The sequence below is a fragment of the Phacochoerus africanus genome, chromosome 11, assembly GCF_016906955.1.
Source record: "Phacochoerus africanus isolate WHEZ1 chromosome 11, ROS_Pafr_v1, whole genome shotgun sequence".
In the NCBI taxonomy this organism is placed as follows: Eukaryota; Metazoa; Chordata; class Mammalia; order Artiodactyla; family Suidae; genus Phacochoerus; species Phacochoerus africanus.
This window is the reverse complement of record NC_062554.1, coordinates 84,930,732-84,957,370: the sequence shown is the minus strand read 5'-3', so window position 1 is coordinate 84,957,370 and position 26,639 is coordinate 84,930,732. Positions and strand designations below refer to the sequence as shown.

Sequence of the window (26,639 nt, the reverse complement as noted above, 5' to 3'; positions counted from 1 at the left end):
CCTTGACTATATACTATTTACATGTTACATCTATTATGTTAATTATTTAAAATTATATTTTAGTGCCAAATAAACATTTTCTAAATGTCTTGTTCTTTAAATTGGAAATACCACTTTCTAAAATGTTTGTCTCCTTTGATGTTTTAATTATGGTTAAGTAGACATGCAAGATTAACAGATCAGGCATATTTTCTTTCTCTATACTAGTAGATAATTTCCACATTAGATATATTTAGTGGGTTAATGCCCTATGTGATGAAATAGCTAAAGTGTTTAAGCTTTTACTTGAGATGTTTCTGGAAACAATAACATCAGTGACTAATACAAAGCAGATGCGTACATTGAACTAGTGGGTTCAGAATAAGTTCTTAAGATGTGTAATCAAAGGCTCACTTATTAAATATGGGCTCATTATTGATATAGAGATATCATGGTTGGCATGATACCAATAATTAGAATTTATAAAAAAGGTGTGTATGTGAGAAAGGAAGAGAGGGAAACTAAGATGAGAAAGAGAAACAGATGCAGAGCAGCTAAAGATGAGGGAGTTAGAGAAGAAATAGAGAAAGAGAAACACAGACAAAAGGATAAAAACGGGGTAGACACTTAAAGAGGGAGAGAGAGATGGAGCATATTCTGTGGGAAAGCTGAACTAGGAAGGGTTAAAACCTAATTTTCCAAGTTGTGTTCCATGGGACATTGCTCTTAAGTTTTGAAAATATATTTGGGAAATGCTAGACATGATACCCACCATTTGAATATTTACAGTGCCTGTTAGTAAACTAAAGTCTCTGAAATGAAGTTTCTGAAGTTTGCCAATGCTAGCATGTCCCAAACATAATTGCATAAGGAACTCTTGCTGTAGATCACAGCCAGTAACACTGAGAAAATAGTGGAATTCTGCACAAGAAACTGATGGATTTGTAGTCAATTTTATCTATTTTAGCTTTCATTTTAATTAAAGATAAAGGGGAGATAAGTGAGTAGTGGCAAGTAAAGGCAATCTTATTTTAAATATTCTTCTGGGGATTAGAAATCTACTTTTTTTGCTAAGCTGTATCATAAAAATACTGTAGATAGTAATGAGGTGTTTGATTTTAAAAAAAGAGCTATTTGTGCTATAGAACTTTTAAGAAAAGAAAGATTTGGTCCTTAATGCTTAGCACAATTCCTGACATATGGGAGTTGTTGATTGGTGTGTGTGTGTGTGTGTGTGAAAGAGAGAGATAGCTGAGTGCATTTTATTGTGATCTTTTGGATGATACAGTTCCATGGAATTTATTATTACAAGGAAGAAAGCTGGGGAAAATGAAAGTTATTTTCAGCTTCTGATCCTTGGTGACTTAGCTTTACCCCCTCTAGATGGGTAAATTCAGGGAATGCTATTGAAAACTTTCGAAACAAGCAAGATCGTTTGTTGGTCTGATCTGATCTGAAAATCCCACAGAGCTGAATGCAGTATTTCTTGTACTTGAGGTTGACATCATGGTTTCTAGGGACTTCGCCTTTTTATCTTCTGTTGCTGCAACCTAATGAGAACTGCATTTAATTTGGGACTTTGTTCTTAGTAACTAAAGAGATTCCTTATGAAGATACTTAGTTGAAAGCTTAATCTGACCAGAGAATCTCTGGCTTTTTGTGTGTGTGTGTGTGTGTGTGTGTAGGATTGATGATACTGTTTCTTGGTGGTTCACAGCAGAGAAGAAAAGATTGGGCACAGGATGAAGCAGTACCACTAGGGAGTTAATTTTCCACGTGTATATCATTTAATAGTTTATAATTTAAGTTCATTTTCTCTGTTAATCAATACTATTTGTACATCATCTAAGGACAGTGGAAGGCATGACTACCCTAAAAGCAGTCTTGAGTTAAAAATGGCTGCAGATAAACTATTCTCAGATAATCCAGATGCTAATAGTATGTGGTTTCCAGAGCCATGATTTACACTAAATTTTTTGGTAAGAATCTGTTGGATATCTCTGGAATATATTTTGAAACTATACTACTTTTTCATTAAAAATTTCTATTTTTGTCAGGTACATTTAGAAATTCTAGAAATAAATTGATAAAATAATAAATTCATGGAAGTTCCTGTCATGCTCAGCAGCAGTGAACCCCAGCTAGTATCCATGAAGACTCAGGTTCGATCTCTGGCTTTGCTCAGTAGGTTAAGGATATGGTGTTGCCATGCCCTGTGGTGTAGGTTGCAGACATGGCTTGGATCCCGCATTGCTGTGGCTGTGGTATAGGCCAGCAGCTGTAGCTGTACTATGATGGGACTCTGAGTTTTACAAAGTTTGCTGTAGTGGGTTTGTAATATTTTAATTGTTTCAGTGGTTTAATTCCAGGTCTTCTATAGAAGCTGTCAAGAAGCCATTGGTAAAGGATTCACTTTACCTCCTGTGGCCTGAAGTATGTGCTGTGTTGTTCAGTGGTTGGCAGGCTATCGTGTTAAATGTGACCCCAACAACAACAAAACACAGTAGAAAGTATTCCATTGGACAACTATAGGTAGAGTTGCTTATCTGTGGTTCTTAATATACAAAACAACAACTTAGGAATTCATTTGCAAAATAAGATTTAACTATTGGGCTTGTAGTTTTTATAATTTACAGCAAAATTGAAGGAAGACTAGTCTTTTGAGTGAAGTCTACTGCTTTGTTCTGTGTTTAATCAACATTTTGCACAATGAAACATCCATAATACATAAATTCTTCAGTTTAAAATTGAGGTGGTGTTCTCCAATCTGTTAGGTGATGGAATAAAATAATACCAAGGAGTAAACAACTGGTGGAGGAACAACTAAGAATAAAACCCTCTAAAAATATACTGGACAAATTGAGCTCACTTTTTTCTCACTCAAGATTCTACAGTGAGTGGATGTTTCGGTCACTAATGTGATCTTCCTTTAAGGTGAAATACGTATGGCTTTCAGAAATACTAGATGAAATGAGAAGTTAAACCAAGAAGACTCTTTAATCTGAAATTTATGGAGAGCTGCGAGAAAAGACTAACTCTGCGGTTTCTTAGCCTTCGGCACAGACAGTGTGTAGTATTGAATATGGCCTAGCATTTTGTTGCAAGTCAATGATACAGGACACACCTGGGTCAGGTGTGACAAATTTTCACTTCTGAGCAAAGCAAGGAGAGTGAGTGTGTTGCACATTGAACCTTTATTACTGAACCCAGGAGCAGCCCCTGTTTAGTTCCTGTGTTAACAGCTGGTGGGTAGATGTTGATGAATACATACTGATATGAATATACATGCTAATAGATGTGTTTGCTTAATAAACTGAAAACCACCATATAACTTAAGAACATTTTTGGTAAATTGAATGTCTGAAAGGAAACATAGTTTACCCCAGGGGAGATGTTATGCATCTCTTTAATGGCTTTTCCCTTGGAATTACCATTTTTCTGTTTGTACAAGATGTGCTCTGGGAGTTCCTGCTGTGGTGCAATGGGATCAGTGGAGTCTTGGAGCACTGGGATACAGGTTCCATCCCCAGCCTGGCACAGTGAATCAAGGGTCCAGAGTTGCAGCAGCTGCAGCTTAGGTCGCAACTGTGGTTCCAAACTGATCTGATTCCAGGTCCTGGGAACTCCATGTGCCATGGGGTGGCCAAAAAAGAAAAAAACAAAAAAAAAGGTGCACTCTGAACAAAAGTGCTTATTTCTTGATATCCTTGAGTGCTGACCACCTTCCCTAGTTTTTTGCCAAGTGTGAAATCTATTTGAACATAAACAGTTTGACCTGGAGAGTGAACTGGACAACTCCCCACTCTTGGGAATGGAAAAAGTAAAGGAACTGCTCTTTCTTTTAGGTGATGATTGAAAGAATGCTACAGAATATTTTCATTCACCTAGGAGAAATGGGCACAATTAAAATACGGTATAAGTGAATTGAAATGTCTTATTCTAGGTGCTGATCTTTATTCTAATTTGGAACGACATCATTTCACACTTGTAGTTATTCTTTGCCTTTGCAGCAAGAAAGCTAGAAATGGTCCCAGGTGGGGCAAAGGTGATGGAATTTTTGTGATTTGGTGGTTTTTAGACACTAGATAAAATTGTTTCCAAATTAGTCCTTTGGAGTTACAGTAAGGAGGAAGTTTATTCTCTCTTGCTGCTGTGCATTTGAGTGATCAAGAGATAGCTTCTAGTTTTCAGTGTAATTACCTTGAGATCTTTCATAAACATTATATTTTCTGGGGAAAAAAAAATCACAACTTAAAACTCCACAATTTGGCAAGGATTATTTAAGTACTTTTTGGCTCTCTCAACCTCAAAACATAACACATGCAGAACTCATTAAACGTATTTAACGTAGATTAATCACTTTTTTCAGGACAATTGCATCAGTTTTTTTGTGGTCCCAGTGCGTACAAATAAAGGTAATTTTAGCTTATAGTAGACTTGATGGCTATCAAATCTTCTAGTATGAGATTCTCTAGATAAATAGTACCTTTGTGACAGGCTTTGTAGGACAGATGCTCTATCTTATTCCATGATGTCCCCATTTTAAAAAGGTTTTCCTTCTATAATATCTACATATGTTTCTTACTCTTGATATTTTCACAGTGAAAACTAATCAGAGCTGTTTCTTTTCCTGTTATTTATTTTCTTACTTCACTTAGGCCTGTGTTTGTTGGAGGTCTGTTGAATATCATGATAATCCTTTGGGAAAGAGAATGTGCTTTTGCTTACATTGACTAGCAGAGAATAAATGTCAACACTCCGGAAATAATTATTACAGAGAGGTAATGCAGCTCTTTCAGAGGACCGAGAGCTGGGGTTGAGTATGAGGCCTATTTTTTATCCTTCATGCTACCATTTAAATTTCTTTTTATTTCCAGTTGTTCTCAAAACACATCCAAATCTTTTGAAAGGGTGTTGCTACACTAAGATTTTTGAGCATTAAGGCTAAATTTTTCATGGTAGTTTTTGGGCAGACTATCATTTAGTTATTATGTTGCCAACTTCATGATACATTACCATAACATAGTTGAAAAAGGAGTACCGTTCCTGTTGACATTGTATGTATGGTTGATGTATTCCATTACACAGATTTGCTTCAGAGTTAAAAATGGAGTTTTTTGAACATCCAGTGCATGGTAGAAGGGTGTGTCAGTGTTGATACTGATGAGCCCAGACTCTGAAGACTGAAGGATGTTGTGAAAGGGGTACCCAGGTAGCACTCTTGCCAAATTTAGTCAGTCTTAAATTTGTCATTTTGGTTTGGAAAAGATTTTTGGAAAATTATGATATTTATAGAGTCATCAACGATGCTGTTAAGCTACACACTCATGCTGAAGAATTTCGAGATAATTTCCTCTATGGAGAACTTGTACTGGTCCTGTAACTTCTTCGATAGCTCTTGAGTTTGCAAGGAAGAGAGGCTCAAAGTATTGCAAGAGAAACTTGTAAGTTACTGGGAAAAGATAGTTGGTTGATCACTGGGACCTGAGTTGATTCTAGGGGTTTTGGTTTTTTATGATCCATTTTTTCCTTCTCATCTCCTAAATTTGTGATTTGTTTTGCTGGAACTTCAGCTGTGGTTGCCATTAGCTGCAAGAGGAGTGCATACTGTTGGTAGGTTTGCTTTCCTTTCCCAACTGGCAAATTCTGTCCTATTCTAGTTCAAGTTTCTGGCAGACAGAACCTTCATCAGCCAAGTCACCTAGATCATAGGCCATTGAACATCTGAAGGATTGTCTGCTCTGGGGATAGGTCCCCACTAATAGATGAATCAGCAGAATCTATGGAGTAGGGTTGGAGAGGGAGAGATATGATAGGAGAATAAAAGCTGATGTTTCCCAGGCAGGGACTAGAGATTAAGTATTTTCTTGCAAAAAAAAAAAAAGGGGGGGGCGTGGCATATTTCATTGATGTCCTAATCATGGGAATGGAAGCAGATGTATTCAGGCAAAGATAGAAAACCTCACATTGTTTCAGGCACTTAAACTGTTGTGATAAAAATGAAAAAGATGCAATTAGAATTCTTAGTGCCTTTTATAACTTAGTTGTTAAATTATGGATGGATTACATAAGGCTACTGAGATAATGATTGTGTATAGAAGAGTGCACCTTGTTTCTAGGCCTTGTTAATAGTGGTACAACATATATTTGCCTCCATCTTCATTGGGGGTGGCAAGAGCCAGTGTAGTTCATTGAACACAAAGGTCTAAGGACATTGGAGGTTGGTGCACAGAGTTAGGTGTAATGGCATAGGAGTTGGTATTTGCTCTTGGCATGCCCTGCTGGTCTATGGTGGAGTCCATAGATTGTACAAAAAAGGAACAGAAATGTGACCTACCTAGAGAGCTGTGTTTTCACTCATGTGTTCTATCGTTGTTGTCAACAAAAGAAGTGATCCGTATTCTCGGTACCAAGGAGGAATTAGTGTGATGTTGATGTTCCTGGCTAACTTCCTACTGTCCCCTACAATCTTAGTAAATAGCACAGCTACAGACCAGTGAGGAACTATGGTTTCATCCTTCCCAGGGAGCATAACCTAGCTCTCTGATGGTGAGGGAGGGCCATGCAGGCCTTAGGCCAGTCTCTGGTCACCAGGTGTGTGTTCGTGCATGCAGGTACTGTGCTTTGGGGCAGCTCTTTGCAGAGTGGTCATATATAGGCTGGACAGCTCTGCTCCATTCCTTTATCTTTCTTTGACAAGCAGTCTATTCAGGCTTGTTTGTCTCATGGAGATGGTAGAGCTATAAAAGGGTGGAAACACACAGAGGATTTCTTAAAACCTAGATTTTTCACTGGCACTTGTCGTTTCTGCCTTCTTCTACTGGATAAGGCAAATCACATGGCCAAATTGGCAGTCAGTTCCCTTTCCCCATCCCCATATGGTTGCTAGCCACCATTGATCTGTTTCTTCTTTCTGTAGTGTTTGATTTTCTAGAATATCATATAAATGGAATCATAGCCCTTTACTGTCTGGATTCTTAGGGTAAAGCATAATGATTGTGAAAGCAATCTGTGTTGTTGAACATATCAGTCCAGTGCTCTATTTGATTGCTGAACGGATTTTTGGGGGGTTGGTATTAGTCTCAGTGTCCTAGAGTTGAGGTGAATCTAATTCCTGCTCTTGTAGTTAGGACTTTTTGTGATTGAAGGACGTAGGCTAGGCTGTAGAGAAGAGTTTTTAGGAACCACAGAGTTTCATAGAAAACCTAGAAATGGAGTTTTATAAAGTTTAAGTCAAGAGTTGATGCTGAGGTAATTAGATTGTAAAGTGAGACTCTGAAGAAATATTTTGAAATATTTGTCGTGTGAGATCCAAATTCGGAGAAGGCAGAAGGTACTAAAATTTGTGCAAGGAGTGGCCCAGCAGGAGGCTCCTACTGGGCAAGCTGTTGGTATTGAAGGTGGGGTACTTTTAAAACTATGTTTGGATCAATAAAGGACTGCAGATAATGATTGGGGTTTAAAGCAGATTGTTACAGTCTTAAGTGTTGTAGTGACATGGGTTAAATTTTGGGCAACTTGTGTCAATAAAAAAAAAAAAAAGTAGAGCTGATCTTATTAAATCATTGGTTCTTTTCTTCAGTTCCCCCAGTCTCTGAATGTACTGCTTTAATTGTGATCTCCTTGTCTTAATGTTTTCTTGTATGATTTTCCCTCCCAACCTTATTGATTCTTCTAAGTGTTGCTTGGCAAATTTTCCCTACATATGTACTAAGCATGTGGACAGATATATTTCCCAAGTTTTCTGATCATTCTTTTTCATATTTCTCTCCTAAGTGTTGGGCATGTATTTATAACTTGTCATGAGCATTTCTACTAGATGTCCTACAGGTAACTTGAATTAACCAGATGCCATTAATCTAACCAATAGATCATTTTTTCTCACATCTTCTAACCTAGTTAATAATACTGACAAGCCTGTTGCTACTGAAATATGTTCTGGCTCTGGGCCTTTCCTTTCCTATTCTATTTTCTGGATTTATTTCACCCTCATTATCTCTGGATGAGATAACAAAGCAGCCTTGTAACAGCTCTCTCTGCATGGTTTTAAAGCTGCCTTATCTTTGGGGTTGGGTATTGATACAGGGTTTCAGTTTTTCCCTTAGTTGTTTACACTGAGGCTAGATAATGCAAGTGTGTTAGGTCTACTGATTGTGTTTCTGAACAGTATCTTAATTTCTTAATTTCATTCGCCAACAATGGATTGATTAGCTTACTTTTTCAAAGAAGCATGAGAGGAGTACAGTATTCCAGTGAACCTTTGTTTCTGATAGTGCTTGACAATACTCAATTGTGAGGGTCAATGGAAATGACTAAAAACAGTTACAGAATTGTCAGTGAAATTCGGAGTTCCCGTCATGGCGCAGTGGTTAACGAATCCAACTAGGAACCATGAGGTTGCGGGTTCGGTCCCTGCCCTAGCTCAGTGGGTTAACGATCCGGCGTTGCCATGAGCTGTGGTGTAGGTTGCAGACGTGGCTCAGATCCTGCGTTGCTGTGGCTCTGGCGTAGGCCGGTGGCTACAGCTCCGATTCAACCCCTAGCCTAGGAATCTCCATATGCCGCGGGAGTGGCCCAAGAAATAGCAAAAAAAAAAAAAAAAAAAAAAGAATTGTCAGTGAAATTCATTCCCTCCCCCCCTAATTATCTGAATGCAGAAAGAAGTATCATCTTCTAGGCAGTGTATAACTGATGCATATGGATGGTGTTTGCCTAGAAGTTCATTGTGGATTTTGATTGGGTAGGACTGGTAAAATTGTGAATAAAATAAGTTTTTGTAATTGCTAAGTGTTGGAAAGCCTTTTGTGAATGTAATTCTGTGTAAACTCATCTAAAAATTTGTATGGAAAGAAAGCTTGTCCCTAGCCAGGTCGTTTGTACTTTGCTGAAGACTGAGGGTTGCATCTATATTATCTGCCTCATAGGGACTTAGGTCTGAAGTTGTTTATTTACTCATAAAATGATTGGATATATTGTAAGAACAAAGCTTCTTGGATAACTCCTGCAATTCTGAAATACATTGCATAATTTAAACAATGTAAATGTATGCAAAATGCTTCAAGTTTGATTTTCAGATGATAAACTGAATGCAGGTGTTCATTGTTTACCTCATTGTGCGATAGTCTATTTTGTTTCTACTTGAAACATTCTGAATATGCTCTATAACTTGAGAAACCTGTGCATGCATGCCTTTGATTTAGTTTTTCTCTAATGTGTATCTTCTTTGTTGGGCAAACTTCCCAGGCTGCTTTGCAGAAACAATGCTATGAATGATGTTGAAGCTGGAAAAACAGATATATAATCAGATTATTTGTTCCCATGGACCATTACTTGATTATTATAAAACAATGATTCCTCACTTTTTTTGTGTTATAGAAGATCTGACCCTTGTAGAAGGCCTTCCTAGAAAAATAAATGTATTATAGACAAAATGCTATTTTCAGAGGTTTTTCCAATTCCTCTGAGTCCTATATATTCACTTCATGTTGACAACTCTCCTACATGTTCATTCCCTGTTTATGGGAATATAAATTAAAGCCACTTTTATAGATGACAGTTTGGAATTAACTTACCTAGTTAGAATGCACATATTCCTGTTTGTGGGTAAAGATAACCAAATGAATGTGTATAATTTTGTTCACTACTCAAACCTCATTAAAGCTTCTTAGCAAGGGATTAAATACAACATGAACCCACAAGAATAAGGAGAATCAGAGGTGTGATGGCAAACAAATAATAACTGGAAAGCTGATAAATGAGGAAAATTGACTATGGTAGAATTCCCTAGAAGTTCAGAACCTGGTAGCACCAGATACCCCTAGAACTGAATGAAGGGGGACAAAATAAGTAGGCTTTGCTGGAACATATTTAAGAAGTAGTCTGATACTTAAATCACCTTCTCCACCCCTTGACCCACGCCTCGCACAGAGGCAGATGTGTGAAGGGCTCCTTATGTCTGGAGGGAATATTGGATGCCATTGAGTGAATGAATGACTTGCCCAGAATAGTGACCAGCAGATCATGAGTATACTGCCTGCCCAATTGGGAAAGCCCACGGCCTTTTCTCCCACTCAACAGCCAATATACTAGTGGCCTGGCTTTCTCTCCTGGGTGGAAATTGGAAGTATTTTATTTGAGGATTATGTGAGTATCTCAGTATCTCAAGCTTATTGCCCTATAGTGAAGCTCACTGTTCACAAACCCCACCCATGTACTCTTTGCTTAACAGCTTTTGAATCTTCCACTCTTAAATGTAAGCTGACAGTTTACCATCCCAAGTGAAGAATGCAGTTATTGTGGAATATTGAGACCAAAGCAAACAGAAAAGGGTAATAGGAAGCAGCAAATATGAAGAGAAAGGAGAACTTGAAAAAAGTTAATGTTATTATAAAGATAAAAGTTCATTGCAAACATGAAATAAAATCAGAATGCTCAAAAAATAAAAGTGGAGCATAAAGAAAGAAATAAGAATAAACCTCAGGAACTTTTTCACAAAAGACAAAAAGATGAAATACAGGAATGAAAAGAAAACTAGAAGTCCAATCAAATAAAGCCAATATTCAGTAAGAAAACTTGGCAAAACAAAAAAAATTGAGGAAAGGAAAACTTAGTTTTTACACTCCCTTTCTCAGAAAGCTATTAGAGGGGGTGTTCCACAAAAAAAGGTTGTATAGAATACTGGGGTTGTATAGAATACTGGGGTTCCGTGACAGGAGAAAGATGACGAATATCTCCAGGATCACAGTATAAGGAGTTTTCAGGATGATAGCTGCATGAGACTGTCAGGGGACAACCAGTCCATGTGGAAAAAGGTCAGAAGACTCCCAGGATGACTTGAGGAATGTTAAGTTAGTACAATGCCTATGTGTCTCAATATCTTGAGAAGAGATCTAGATAAATAGCTATTTGCTCTTGAATGAGTCATCAGTATATAGAAAATTAAACACTAGAAACAAAAGAAGTGAAAAATCAAAATTTGTGCAGGAAAGGAATTATATAACTTAGCTATGAGTAATGTTTCATAGTTAACAATGGAAACATTCAGTATTGATTTAATGAAAATTATGATATTGAAGGGTGGGGAATGGGAAATGTTACTGTGCATTACGGTGAGAGAGGAAGGAGAGAAGACAAAATTCTTCCCTATGTGATAGCCAACTCAGGAAAGAGGCAGTGTTACAAGTGTATTATTTAAAGAGGTGGTAAGATAGGTAAATTACTCAGTCCCGATTGCTCAGTCCTCTGGCCGTGTTCTACTTCTGCACATTGCTGTGGCCTCCTGGTGAGGCCTTGGTTCTGGATCTGGCCTAATTTCTGCTCCATGATTCTGGATTTGGTCTGCTCCTTGGTTTCTTGATTTGGCCTCCTAATTTGCTTTGGGATTTTAGGAGATGTGATATAGGCAGACTAGTAAATGTGTCCATGCAGTTGGGCTTGCCCTTTTGGTGCTTCTCTTGCCATAAGAAAGGGATGATAACCTAGTAGCTGCCCCTCCAGTGTGGCCTGCAGAGTGCAACCTATGGCTCAAAACTGCCATGGCCAACCTACGGTTCTGCAGCTTAAAGCACAGTCATCTCAGCCATCCCAGAGTTGAGTGTGTGTGAGAAATAAGTTTATTGCTGCATACCATTGAGATTATGCATTTGTTACTCAACAGTAGTTGAATGTTACACATGCAAATGAGTATGAGAGTTGGGAGAAGGGAAAATGATTGCCTCTAGGGAAGATAATATAGGATGAAAGGAGTGAGGTCAACTTTTTCGTTACAAATCTGGTAGGGATATTTGGTTCTTCAAACTATGCATGTTCATAACTGGAAAGAATGGACTAAAAATCCAGAAAATAGATTGCATGATTTTGTAGTTGGACTTTAAAAAGGAAACCTATGGATGTACAAGAGATCAAGGCAATTGGGGTACTAGTAATAAAGTTCTTCAAGCCTTCAACCGTGGTCTCTTGGTAGATGAAGGGCAATCTAGGAAAATGAACATGTCCTCATCAAGAGCAAATGGAGGAGTTTCTGTCGTGGCTCAGTGATTAACGAATCCGATTAGGAACCATGAGGTTGCGGTTCGATCCCTGGCCTTGCTCAGTGGGTTAATGATCCATTGTTGCCGTGAGCTGTGGTGTAGGTTGCAGACACGGCTCAGATCCCGTGTTGCTGTGGCTGTGGTGTAGGCTGGTGGCTGCAGCTCCGATTGGATCCTTAGCCTGGGAACCTCCATATGCCGCAGGAGAGACCCTAGAAGAGGCAAAAAGACCAAAAAAAAAAAAAGCAAATGGAGGTTTTACAGGGTTGGATGCCCCATTCAGAGAAAAGGGCACCTTCAATCTGGAAGGTGAGTAAAAGAAATGATGGATGCAGTTTCCAGGCAGATTGGATTATGGAATGAAAAGTTAGAGAAGTTACACGTAAAGGTAAAAATCAAGTTCTCAACAATAGGAGTTAGTTGTTTAAGTGAAGTTAAAGGTCCATGAAAGTGGTAGAGTATTGAATGTTGGTGCACTTGGACCTTGGATTCAGCCAGAATAATGTCAGTAATTGGAGTAAAAAGACTGATCCCATGTGCCTGAAACTGTAGAGCCTGTGAAGCATGAGAGACAATAGTATTGTGAAGGTTGGAAGATGATCTGGATGGCATACGTTTTGAGAAAGCAGAGGGTTTTGCATGGAGGAAGAGCAGTAGGGATCTGGAGTGCTAATAATTCTGCCTTCAGACCTGAAGTAAGAGTTGGGAAAAGCAGCAGAAATCACTTGAGAATGCTGGTGAGCAGATGGTAATCCTTCATATCAAGGAGGCAAAGAACATAGTAGGGAACATAACATAATAGCATAACAGAGGATGGTCCAGGGCAGAGGGCAGGGAAGGAGGTTAACAGTAGGAGACTGAATAGCATGGGAGGTATAGTGCAGACTCTTGACTCTTTTTGACATTAGTCATCTAACTACCACATAGAAAAGACAGAAACAATGTACACAGAACAAAATCTTCAGCTGTGTGTAATGTACAGAACAAATCAAATTGGGAAGAGGATATTCATGACTAATTATTTCGATTGAGAATATTTTATATGTATATAAAAATATAAATTATAAAATATATTAATTATAAAACATAGTATATATAAATTATAAAATATAATATATAAATTATAAAAAAAATATATTTTTGTCTTTTGTCCTTTCAGGGCCACACCCTTGGCATATGAAGGGTCCCAGGCTAGGGGTCTAATCAGAGCAATTGCTGCCAGCCTACACCACAGCCACAGCAATGCTGGATCCAAGCTGCGTCTGCGACCTACACCACAGTTCAGGGCAACGCTGGATCCTTAACCTATTGAGTGAGGCCAGGCATCGTACCTCACGGTTCCTAGTTGGATTCACTTCCACTGCGCCATGACGGGAACTCTGAGAATGTTATATATTGAACTTGTGTTATTTTTTTCTATATACTTCCAATTTTACTGATATTTTTTTTTCCATTTTTCTTCATGGAAACGAGGTATAAAGGAAAGTATAATGTTGTACACATTGTCAGCACTACCCCCAGTATCACTACAGAGAAAATAGACTTCTATGCCAACATTAGCCCTTACTAAATTGCATCTGGCTACTTCTTAAACCCCAATTAGTGTGATTAACTTTATGATAACCATTAACCTAGACTTAATCAAGGAATTATCTTAAACTAGACATATGCCAGACATTTCACATGGCTATTAACTTTTTTTTTTTTTATATAAATCTTATTCTCCATTTCTGAAAATAGAATAAGCTTGAGAGACAGGCTGGTTAAATGTCTTCTCCCTAGTCAGATAACTGGTTATGTAGAAGGACCCAACTCCATCTGACTCCAAAGTCCATCCTCTTCATTACTTGGCAATAGTTCATCAAACTCACTCTTCACATATTCACATATACTATCATTAATTGAACCCATCTAAGGACTTGTTATGAATTTTAATGCACAGTTTGCAAATTGCTTTAAATTTACTGTTAGAAAAAAGTAGGAATAAGAACAAGGTGACTGTATAAGGATTGATATCCCACATTTATCATAATGGTAGCCAGATTTGCTATTTTATAATATAGTAGTACAGATTATTTTCAGGTTTGAGTGCCTAGAATTTAAATGCTCTGCAACTTAATTATAACCAGAACATCAGATTGATTTGTTGAAAGTATTAAACATGTATGTTTGCAAACAAAATCTTAACTCTTGTAAGCATATATTTGTTGGAAATAGAATATATTGCTTATTACACTATACTACATGAGTATTATATGAAGTTAATTTACCAAGAAGTGATAGGACAATGTACACATAGTGCAGGTAAAAATCAATGCTTCATGTCAACTTTGTCCCCTGGTCTTTTCTTCCCAGAGGCAAACAGTTTTTCCTGAGGCCTTCAAAGAGATTCCACTCATTCCTGTATGGCTATGAATTTGTTCTCCACTGTTAGACATCCATCCCGAAGAACCACAATCTGTTCTTCCCTATTTCCCCATTCTTTCACTTGCATAGCCATCATCTTGAGACTGTTCATCACTACTTTCCTAGTAATTCTTCTATTCTTCTCCTTTTGGGACATCATTCTTTCTGCACCCTATGTCTTTCCTTTGCACATTTTACTCCCAATTTTGTGGAGCACTGTCTCTTGAGTGGGGAACTTGTGCTTTCCCAGGCATGCAAGGAGTTTAGAAATGGTCATTCTGTCCTAACAAGGGAAAAGCTAAACAAACTGAAAAATTGAAAACATTTCTTAAATCCATTAGAGAAGGGAGGTTACAGAGTAGACTGCTATCCTCAAAATTGGAAAAATAGGCAAATACAGAGAATCACAACCTACTGGAACAAAAATGCATAAATGGAAACTCCTATAGGAACCAGCGCCAGTGCAAGAAAACCTAAACTACAGCTGATGAATTACTGGAGGAAGACACAGTGGGGACAAGTTAAAGTAAAAAAACTCCAGGGGTATTCATCCAGGCATAGGAGAGCCTCTCCCTTAACTTGTCAGTTTTATTTCTGACTCAGCCAGTTTCTCATAGTGAATATACGAAAAAAAAACTCTTCATGCCTCTGGCAAGAGGGAGGGGGAAAAGTAACCATTTTGAAGGAGGCCAGAGCATTTTGTTCTTAAAAAGTTGGGCCTCCAGAGAACCTAATTTATCAGAAACTAAACTTTTTCCAGAATCTAACATACTCAACCTAAGCTCATTCCAGCTGTCTGCCCCACAGGCTCGTTAAATGACTGTGACTCAATCATAGGACTAAGGAATGCTTCACTGCTGCCTAATCTTACCACCACATTACTAAAGGCCTATTTACTGCAGTTCCTTTTACCCAGTGCATCATAACCAGCTATCAAGAAAAAACTGCTAGGCATAATATAAGGCAAAAAGCAGTCTGAAAAGAGCAAGCATCATAACCAGAACCAAAAATGGCAGAAATGTGGGAATTACCTGAGAATTTAAAACATTAATATACTAAGGGCTCTTACAGTTAAATGAGATAGTACGCAAGAGCAGAGGTACATTGTAAAGAGATAGAAAGTCTAAGGATAAAATGCTGTAGATCAAAAGCACTAACAGAAATGAAGAATACCTTTTGTGTCATTAGCAGACTGGACACAGCTGAGGAGGAAAAAAAACTCTAAACTTGAAGATGTCATAATAGAAACTTCCAAAACTGAAAGCAAAGAAAAGACTAGAAAAAATAGAATATCTAAGAACAACTACAAAAATTGTAATAGACATAGAGTGGGACTACTAGAAGGAGAAGAAAGAGAAAGAATATTTGAAGCTGTGACAGAAAATTTTTCCCAAAGTAATGTCAGGAACCAAATCAGGATACAAGAATATTCAGAGCATCAAGAACAATAAAGGCTAAATAAACTACACCTAGGCATATGATGTTTAAACTGTAGAAAATTAAAGAGAAATCTTGAAAAACCCGAAAGGAGGAGGATAACACCTTACCTATGAAGGCACAAAGATAAGAACTACATGTAACTTCGCAAAATTATGCAAGCAAGAAGGGGGTGGAATGCAAGATATAAAGCATTAAGAGAAAAAAATACCAACCTAGAATTCTGTACTATTTTAGAATTATCATCCAAAAGTGAAGGAATAATGTAAAACTCTAAAACCGACATCAAAGGAATTTGTTGCTACACACCTGCCTTTCAATAATATTAAAAGAAATGCTTCAGTGAAGAGAAAATAGATGGGTCAGAAATTTGGATCTACATAAAGAAAGCAAGACCATTGGAGAATAAGTGAAGACAAAAACGTTTATTTTTCTTCTGAATTGAACAGATAACAGGTTCAAAATAAAATCAATGTATATATATATGCTTGTGTATGTATATATGTATATACACACATATATATAAGTGAAATGAATGTTCAGCAATGGTATAGGGGAGAGAAGGGAGGAAATTGGAGTACATGTCAATAAGTAGTAAATGTAATTGCAGATTCTTGGACTGTCCCTAAAAAAAAAAAAAAAAAGCTTAACCAAAACATTAAGAAAGGAGAAAAAGGAAATCATATAAAATGCTTAATTCAAACCACAAAGGGCAGAAAAAGGACAAAAAGAACAAGGTCCACAATAGAAAACAGTTTAAAAATATGGTTGATACTATTCCAACTATAAGAATGCTTTTACATGTCAAGAATCCAAAAGACCAATTTAAAGGCAGAGATTGCAGACTAGGTCAAAAAACAAGACCAAACTGTATGTTATCTACAATAAATCTACTTGAAATAGGCTCAGATTAATAGTGAGGGGATTACGCACATGCACACGCACACATGCACTTTTTTGTCTATCTATCTATCGATGAAATGTTAGGTTGCTTCCATATCTTGGCTTGTGTAAATAGTGGTTCTGTAAACATTGGGGTGCATGTATCTTTTCAAATTAGTGTTTTAATTTTCTTGATATATATACCCAGAAATGGAATTGCTGGATCATATGGTTGTTTTATTTTTAGTTTTTTGAAAATTCTCCATATTGTTCCCTGCAGTGGCTGTACCAATTTAGGTTCTCACCAGCATTGCACAAGGGTTCTCTTTTCTCCACATACTTACCAACGTTTATTATTTGTGGCCTTTTTGGTGATAACCATTCTGACAAGTGTGAGGTGATACTTTATTGTGGTTTTGATTTGCGTGTCTCTGATGATTAGCATTATTAGGATTCTTTCATGTGCTTGTTGGCCATCGATATGTCATTTTTGGCAAAATGTCCATTCAAGTCTTCAGTTCATTTTTAAATAAAGTAGTTTTATGTATTTTGGATATTAATCCCTTATTAATCACGCCGCTTGAAAATGTTTTCTCCCATTCAAGAGGTTGTGTTTTTGTTCTGTTGATTGCTTCCTTTGCTGTGCAAAAGCTGTTAAGTTTAACTAAATCTTATTTGTTTTGTCAAAGACTGTTCTTACAGTTTCTTGTAGGAGTTTTATGGCTTCTGGTCTCATATTTAGGGCTTTAATCTATTTTGAGTTTATTTCTGAATATGGCGTGAGAAAATGTTCTAGTTTCACTCATTTACATATAGCTGTCTAGTTTTCCCCGCACCACTTAGTGAAGAAAATGTCTCTTCCCCGTTTTATGTTCTTGTCTACCTTGTTGTAGATTAATTGACCACAAGTGCATGGGTTTATATCTGGGTTCTTCATTCCGTTGAACTGTGTGTGTGATTTCATGCCAGTACAATGCTGTTGGTATTACTACAGTTTAGTAGTGTAGTCTGAGGTCAGAGAGCATGATAGCTCCAACTCTGTTTTTCAAGACTATTTTGACTCTTTGGGGTCTTCTCTGTTTCCTTACAAGTTTTAAAATTATTTACTGTGAAAAACGCCTTGGTGTTTTGATAGGGGTTGCATTGAATCTTTAGATCACCTTGGGTACTATGATCATTTTAACAATATTAAATTCTTCCAATCCACGTACATGGTATATCTTGTCATGTTTCTGTTGTCTTGAATTCCTTTCAACAGTGTTTTAAAGTTTTTGGGGTACAGGTTCTTTACCTCCTCAGGTAGGTTTATATCTAGGTATTTTTATTTTTTTAATATGATAATAATGTGATTGTTGCCTAAATGTCTTTCTGATAGTTCATTGTTAGTATACAGAAATGGAACAAATTCTGTATATTCTCTTTGTATTCTGTAACTTTACTGAATTATTTAATAAGCTCTTTCAGTTTTTCAGTGGCATCTTTAAGATTTTCTATAATTCTGTGATCTGCAAACAGTGACAGTTGTACATCATTTCCAATTTGGATTCCTTTTTATTTCTTCTCTGATTACTGTGCCTAGGATTTCCAATACTATGTTGAATAGAAGTGGTAAGAGTGGGCATCCTTGTCTTGTTTGTGATCTTAGAGGACATGTGTTCAGCTTTTTGTTGAGGATGATGTTAGCTGTGGGCTTATCATATACGACCCTTGTTATGCTGAGGTATATTCCTTCTATACTTATATTCTGGAGAGTTTTTTTTATCATAAATGAATATTGAATTTTATCAAAAGCCTTTTCTGCATCTGTGCTCAGATGAGATGATCATATTGTTTGTCAGTTTGTTAACATGGTATATCATGCTGTTAGATTTTTTTTTTTTTTTTGACTGTTGCACAATACTCACATCCCTGGGATAAATCTCACTTAATCATGGTATATGACCATTTCAGTGTATTGTTGGATTCTGTCTGATAATATTTTCTTGAGAATTTTTTCGTCTATGTTCATCAGTGGTATTGGCCTGTAAATTTTTTTGTGTGTGTGAAACTTTTTTGTGGTATCAGGGTGATGATGGCCTCATAGAATGAGTTCAGAAGCATTCCTTCCTTTGCAATTTTTTGAAATAGTTTCAGAAGGATAGGTGTTAAGTCTTCTCTAAATGTTTAGTAGAATTCATTTGTCAAGCCATCTGGTCCTGGACTTGTGGGAAGTTTTTTAAATTATTTATTCAGTTTCTTGACTGGTAATTGATCTGTTCATATTTTATGTTTCTTCCTGGCTCAGTCTTGGGTGGTTGTAGGAACTTGTCCATTTCTTCTATGCTGTCCACTTTGTAGTAACCCCTTATGATCTTTTGTTTCCATGGTATAGATTATAACTTCTCCTTTTTCATTTTTGGTTTTACTGATTTGGACCTTCTTGCCTTTTTTCCCCTGCTAGATGAATCTGGCTAAAGGTTTATCAATTTTGTTTAACTTAAAAAATCAGCTATTAGTTTCTTGATCTTTTTATTACTTTCTGGTTTTTATTCAAATTATTCTCTCATCTTTATGACTTCTTTATTAGCTAAATAAAAATTTTAATTAGAAGGTATGTGTGTGCACACATAACACAATAGAATGCTAGGTCATAAAAAATGAAATTTTGCCATTTGCAACAATATGGATGGACTTAGAGGCTATTACTCTAATGAAGTAAGTCACAGAAAGACAAATACTGTATGATATTACTTATTATGGAATTTGAAAAATTATAAAATATAAGAAAAAGAAACAGATGCCCAGATAAAGAAAACAAACCAGTGGTTACCAGTGGGGAGAGGAAAAGAGAGGGACAAGGTACAGTAATAGATGAATAAGAGGTACAAACGATTATGTACAAAATGCATAAGCTACGAGGATATTTTGTACAGCACAGGGAGTATAGACATTCTTTTATAATAATTGATTAAAAATTGTGAATCACTATATTGTCCACAGAAATTTAGGGAGTATTGTTAAGTCTCCTATACTTTAACAAAAAAAGTAAACAAACATGAAACAGCAGACTTCAGAGAGAGTAAAGATACCAAGGAATAAAGAAGGATTTACTTAGAGATACAGGATTCAATTCTCCAAGAATACGGAAAAAGTCTTACTACAAAATGTGCCTAACAAATACATGGGATAAGCCTGGTAGAACTGCGGGTAGAAATGGATGAATCCTCTATTATAGTTGGAGAATTTTATACCTCTTTCTTTGAAATGGAAAAATCCAACAGGCAGCAAATCAGTAAGGACATAATTGAACTCAATACTATCAATCAGCTGGGATATAATAGACATCTATCCACTATTTCATCCAGTAATACTAGAGTATACATCCTTTCCAAGTTGTCATGAAATGTTAATCAAGATTACATACTGGGTCATAAAATGCACCTTAATACATTTAAAATAGTAGAAATCATATGGTGTCTGCTCTCAGACCACAATGGAATTAAACTAGAAATAAATGACAAGAGAATAGATGGAAAATTTTAAATTCTTAGAGATTAAATGATATACTTCTAAGCACAAATAAATTTCAAGAGGAATTTAAAAAATACTTTGGGAATTCCCATTGTAGCTCAGTGGATTAAAAACCCAACTAATACCTATGAGGATATGGGTTTAATTACCTGGCCTCGATCAGTGGGTTAAAGGATCTGGCTTTGCTCTGAGCTGTGGTATAGGTCACAGACACAGCTGGGATCTGATGTGGCTATGGCATAGGCTGTCATCTGTAGCTCTGATTCAACACCTAGCCTGGGAACTTCTGTGTGCCAGAGCTGTGGCCTATATCTATATATATAGATATATAAATTTTGAACTAAACACAAAATTTAACTTAGCAAAATTTTGAAATGCAGCAAAATAGATACTTACAGGGAAATACATAGCACTGAGTGTATATATTATATTTCATTGATAATCTAATATGTTAAGAAATTACATCAAATTCCAGAATAAGTAGAAGAATTAAAATGAAGCAGAATCAATGAAATGCAAAACAGAAAATCACACAAAATCAGATAAAACTTTAAGCTGGTTCATAAAATCAATAAGCCACATAAGAAAAGATACAAATTACTAATATCAAAAATGAAGTAGGGGACATCTTTATAGAACCAGAGGACATGTAAAGGATAATAAAGGAATATTACGAACAGTTCTGTGCCCTCAAGTTTGATAATCTAGAGGAAATGAACCAATGGCTTGAAAGACACAATCCGTGAACACTCATAGGAGTAGACAACCTGCATAGGTCTACATCTATTACAGAAACTGAATTAACAGTTAATAATTTACCAAAACAGCATGAAATCAACATGGGTTCACTTGAGGATTCCAACAATTAAGGAAAAAAATACAGCTATACTCTAAAATTTCTTTTAGAAGATACAAGCAGAAGAAGGATTTCCAAATTCATTCTAATGTTAGCCAAACCAAAACCAGACTAAGACATTATATGGAAAGAAATACATACCAATATTTGATGAATATAAATGTAAGAATTCTCAAAATTAAATAGAATCAAACAATGTATGTAAAAGTTGTAAACTATATAATCAAGTGGGATTTATCCCAGGTATTCAAGGCTGGTTCAACTTTACAAAACATAAGAATACATTGCATCAATGGGATAAAGAAGAAAAATCAGGTGATCATTTCAATAGATGCAGAAAAAGTGGTGAAACCCTGCACCCATTCATGATTGATAACTTGGCAAACTAGGAATAGGAGCTTTTTCAACTTGATAAACAATATCTATGAAAAATATACAGCTAACAGCATACTTAACAGTGAAAAACTAGCAGCTTTCCTACTAAAGATCAGGAACAAGGAAAAGATACTTCCCCTCATCATTTGTCTTGAACATCATACTGGAATTCCTAGTAAATAAAACAAAAGGAATAAGTGCTCAGATTCATAAGGACATAATAAAATTCTTTGCAGATGACATCATTGTCTATGTAGAAAATCTGAAAGAGGTGACAGAAGACCTCCTAGAAGTAAGTGATTATAGAAAGGTTGTAGGATTCAGAGTTAATATGCCCATGTCATTTGTGTTCTGTATACTAGCAATGAATAGGTAGAAGTTAAAATTACAAACATACACTTTAGTGCCTCAAATTAAATACTTATAAATCAAACAAAATATGTATAGGGCCTATATAATGAAAACTATAAAACTGAACAAAATTTTAAAAAGAACGAAATAAGTAAAGATTCTATGTTCATAGATAGGGAGACTCAATATTATCAAGATAAATTTCTTCCCAATTTGATTTACATACTCAATGCAGTTCCGAAAAATGCCAGCAAGTTTTTCTTGTTTTTATTTTTTTAAAATAGATTTTGATATACTTTCTTTAAAGTTTGTATGGTGAAGCAAAATACCCAGTACTGCAAATGCAATTCTGAGGAACAAAGTTGGAAGACAGACACTACTTCAAGACTTGATGTAAAGATGTAGTAATAAGAATAGCAAGTCCAGAAATGGACCCATGTCAGTATAATTAACTGATCTTTGACAGAGACAGTACAATGGAGCAAAGATAGTTTTTTGAATAAATGATGTTGGAATAATTGGAAATCAACATGCAAAAAATGAGTTAGAGATAACATTGGAGAAAATCTAAATGACCTTGGTAATGGTGACAACTTTTTAGATGAAACAAAGGCATGATCTATGAAAGAGTTGATAAACTGAACTTCATTAAAATTAAAAATTTCTCTGCAAAAGACACTTTGAAGAGAATAAGACAAGACACAAATTGCAAGTATGTATTTGCAAAAGACATAGGTGACAAAGGGCTCTTAAAATATCCAAAGAACTCTTAAAACTCTAAGAAAAAACTCAATGAAAGACTAAAAGACACTTCAATAAAGTTATACAGGTGTGGAATAAGCATATGAAAAGATTTTTCATGTCACATGTCATTATAAAAGGGCAAATTAGATGGGGGTAACAGGAACTCCCATTCATTGCTGGTGATAATGCAAAATGGTATATCCATTTGAGAAGACAGTCTGACAGTTTCTTACAAAACTAAACATACTCTTAGCAGATCCAGCAGTTGCATTTCTTTATACTTACTGAAATGAGTTGAAAACTTGGGTCCATACAAAAACCTGTATTTGAATATTTATACGAACATTTTTTGTAGTCATCAAAACTTAGAAGCAACCGAAGTGTTCCTGAGTGCTTTTAAACCTATTCATAGATGTGTTCAATTATCTTGCCTCCGGAAGGAGGCAGGAAAAAGGTTATTGCTAATCATGTTTTGAATTTAACCATGTGTTAAGAAAACTGCTTACTGTAGGTATGTCTCACTCACATACTACTATGATGGCACGGCAGATATTGGCAGTAGATTGTGGAAGTTTACCGCAACTTTATTGGGAGGTAACTCTGATGACGCTGATGTGGGAATCTGGGTTCTTGTTCACAGCAGTCAAAGAATGAACTCTGCGTGTGAACATATAGGCAGCAAGCAAGCAAAGTCTTTATTAAAGGAAAGCCAGTAGCTCCCAGGGCTTCTGGGAGGAGGGAGAAGAGCCCCCTTCTTTATTGTCCTATAGGATTTGTATTCCTTAAAGATGGAGGGGTTTACAAATGTGGGGTCCAGAAAGATGTGGTTTTCTCCCATTGGCCTTGTTCAGTTACCTATATCAGTCCTTGTCCAATAGGGTCTTAGGGGTGGGAATGTCCCATAAGTCTCATAGTTTCTTTGTCCTTTTCTTCCTGTAAACTGAGTCACAGGGGGTTAGGGATTAATGTCCATCTGGGTGTAGGTACACTCCCTATAGTAAACAAGGCCTGTGGGGATGTTACTCCCTGGAGCCCTTAAGCCACAAATGTTAATCAATGGACATATTAAAGAATGCATCAAAACCCATGGTCCTACACTGACTACTTAGGTTAATATTCTGTCTCAATACCATATTAAACTCCACAAATCATTAAAATTCTGAGTTTTGCAACCTCCAGTGTGATAAAGTAGATTGGCAAAGGGTGCTAAATGTAATATTTCTATTTGTGACCTTCCTGCAGTCTGTCTTAGATGGATATGCTCTCTGTAATTGCAAACGTAGCAGAATCTGCGGTGTTTGTGTCTTTGGCACTTTTTGCCTGAAAGTTATTCCTTTGCTGAATTTTATTTAGTCGTTGGAACGAAATCAGAGACCATTTCCTCTGATAGGCTTTCCCTGATATCTTCACGTAGAATTAAGTATTTATTCATTTATTTACTTATTTATTTTTGTCTTTTGTCTTTTTAGGGCTGCACCCACGGCATATGGAGGTTCCCAGGCTAGGGGTCTAATTGGAGCTGTAGCTGCTGGCCTAAGTCACAGTCACAGCAACGCCAGATCCGAGCCATGTCTGCGACCTCCACCACAGCTCACAGCAACACCGGATCCTCAACCCACTAAGCGAGGCCAGGGATCGAACCCACAGCCTCATGGTTCCTAGTCGGAGTCATTTCCGGTGTGCCATGATGGGGACTCTTAGAATTAAGTATTTTACCTCCTGTTCATCTTCGAATGCCGTGTCTGTCACATTCTTTCACAAAATATTTACTATAGATCAGCCTCCCTTTTAGACTTGAGTTCCTTGAGGACACAAAACATGTCGCATTTAACCATGTATGGTGATAACTTAACACAAACCATGGGCATGATAGCTACTTAGTATTATTCAATTGATTAAGTTGGTCATTTTGATGATTCTGCTTAAAATGCTAAAACGTGTTACTTATATTTTACTAAAGCAGTCAGGCTTTTATATTTTTGCTCATGATAGACTGAAATGTCTCCAGGTTCAGAATCCAAATATATTCTCTAAAAAGGATATGTTGATATTTAAAATATCAGCTACTGAGAAAGCTGTGACCTGCAAATAGTTTGATATAAATATGAGATAAGGGATTTGGAATTTTCTGGATACCTATATTTGTTAAATCAAGTTTGGATATGGTAATCCTCAGGCAGTTTAGAAACATGTTTGGAAATGTAGCTTTTGAGCAAAGGAAGTAAAGTATTATGTTTATCTGACACCTGAAACTATTGAGGAAGTTAAACACTGTTATGTTGCAACATTCCTATCTTTTATTTGGCTTTTAGGGCATGATAAAAATGAATCTGTTCCTTGACTAATCAGTAGCTAATTAAAGAGTTTGTGAATTCTCTAGGTGCTTTTCTTTATACAATTGATTATGAAATTAAAAATTAGTTTTATTCAAAATTTTATTTTAACTTGTTCATTATTTTTTCTTTCTACCCAGTGCAGTGACCATGACTTGGAATTTGGAACTGAGTGTTTGCATTTGGCTCTAAAATACTGTCATATCAAAGCCAAACTTGTGGAAGGATCTCCTGACCTCTGGAAGGTAATGAAGTTGATACTTGGCTCTGTGTTTATGTGTTATTCCTAAAGATATACTCTCCAAGTACAGACAGTTTCTATGAGCTTTAGAAAATACAGAAGTAGCATAAAAATATCTGGTTTCCTTTTGAAACACTATTTCCAGGAAAAGAGGTGTGTATGTGTGTGCATACATTGAAGGCATAAAAAGTCTCACTGAATTTTCTGAGCCAACAAAGTATGATATCATTTCTCTCCCTACTTCTAAGAAAATTTACATTGGGGTAATTGATTGAAACGATTCCATTTTAGCCAATGAGATTGTTTTATTCACAACTTTTGTGTGTGTTCTTTGTCTATAATCTTTTACTTTGTTGCCTTACCCCCAACTGGATGGAGAGTGCAACTCTGCCTCCCACAGTAGCACCATTTCCTCCCTAGCCCTGGGGTGGTAGCTCCAACTTAACTGGGTTGAAACACGTGCCTGCCCCAGTTTGGACCCCCTGTTGTTGGTGGCAAGACCCACCCACTGCCCCCAAGAAGGATTCTGCTCTATCCAGTGGTAAGGATTGACTTTTGTAATGGCAAACTTCTTTCTTGTGGAGGAACGGAGTGGTTGTAGCACTATTGTAGTACAAGTCCCTGTTGAGGCAGGGGTATTTTATGGCATGATTTTCCTGTTTCATTGAACAGCATATTCTGAAACAGAATTGCAGGGTCATATCATAATATTGAAATGTTGGATGAAGTCTTTATAAAGCTTCCATCTCAATCTGGTTAGGAAAGATTCATCCTAATCCTGAGATGATATGAATCCCAAAGCATGTTTCCTCAATGACATCCAAGCAAACAAAAAGCCCTACATGTTGATGAGATATTTTATACTGTCATGTAATGGGCCTTGCTGCCTCCTAAGATTATCTCATACATATTCAGATAGTTCTAAATATGTAACAAAATAGTAACATGCCTGGGTTATTGCCTAGTGGAGAAGATTAATGCAGTATTATTGCTCTTTTTAGAGTATCCAAATGTCATAAACCAAGCAGGCAAACATTTTATTCATTTTATCTTTTTCTATATATGGCTTAGATGGTGATATACGTACTATTGGGGAAGATTTTGGTAAATACCAATTAGGTGTTTTGTTAAAGATCCTGACCCATATCTCTATAGAACCCTGTTAGACTTAATTTGCAGGTGTTGTAAAAAAAGAAAAAAGTAAAAAGATATTTTATTGCGACCATCATGTCAACATTCTCTGGCTTCCTTGTGAATGTTTTAGGCTGTGTGATTATCCACTTCCTGTGGGCATTCTGAGCTCCTTCAGATTAGCATAGGACCCGTGGGTCTGCAGGTTAAAGGAAAACAGCACACTGCTCTTGGAATTTTTCACTCCATCTTTATAAATGTATTTCAGTATTTTTTTTTTTTTTGAGTGAAGTCTCAAGCTTCACTGCTTCCACCAGCAACACAGTATCACAGTTTTAGTCCTTATATACTTGCTTTGCTTCCCT

At 36.6% G+C, this 26,639-nt stretch overlaps 1 protein-coding gene across 1 annotated transcript in view; it reads left to right on the top strand.

The window, feature by feature from the left end:
• The window catches only part of CRPPA (CDP-L-ribitol pyrophosphorylase A), a 301,491-nt gene that overhangs the window by 53,790 nt on the left and 221,062 nt on the right, over positions 1-26,639 (top strand). The window contains exon 4 of the mRNA XM_047753666.1: positions 25,043-25,147. Coding sequence (XP_047609622.1) covers positions 25,043-25,147 — 105 coding nt within the window. The remainder of the gene's footprint in view (positions 1-25,042; positions 25,148-26,639) is intronic.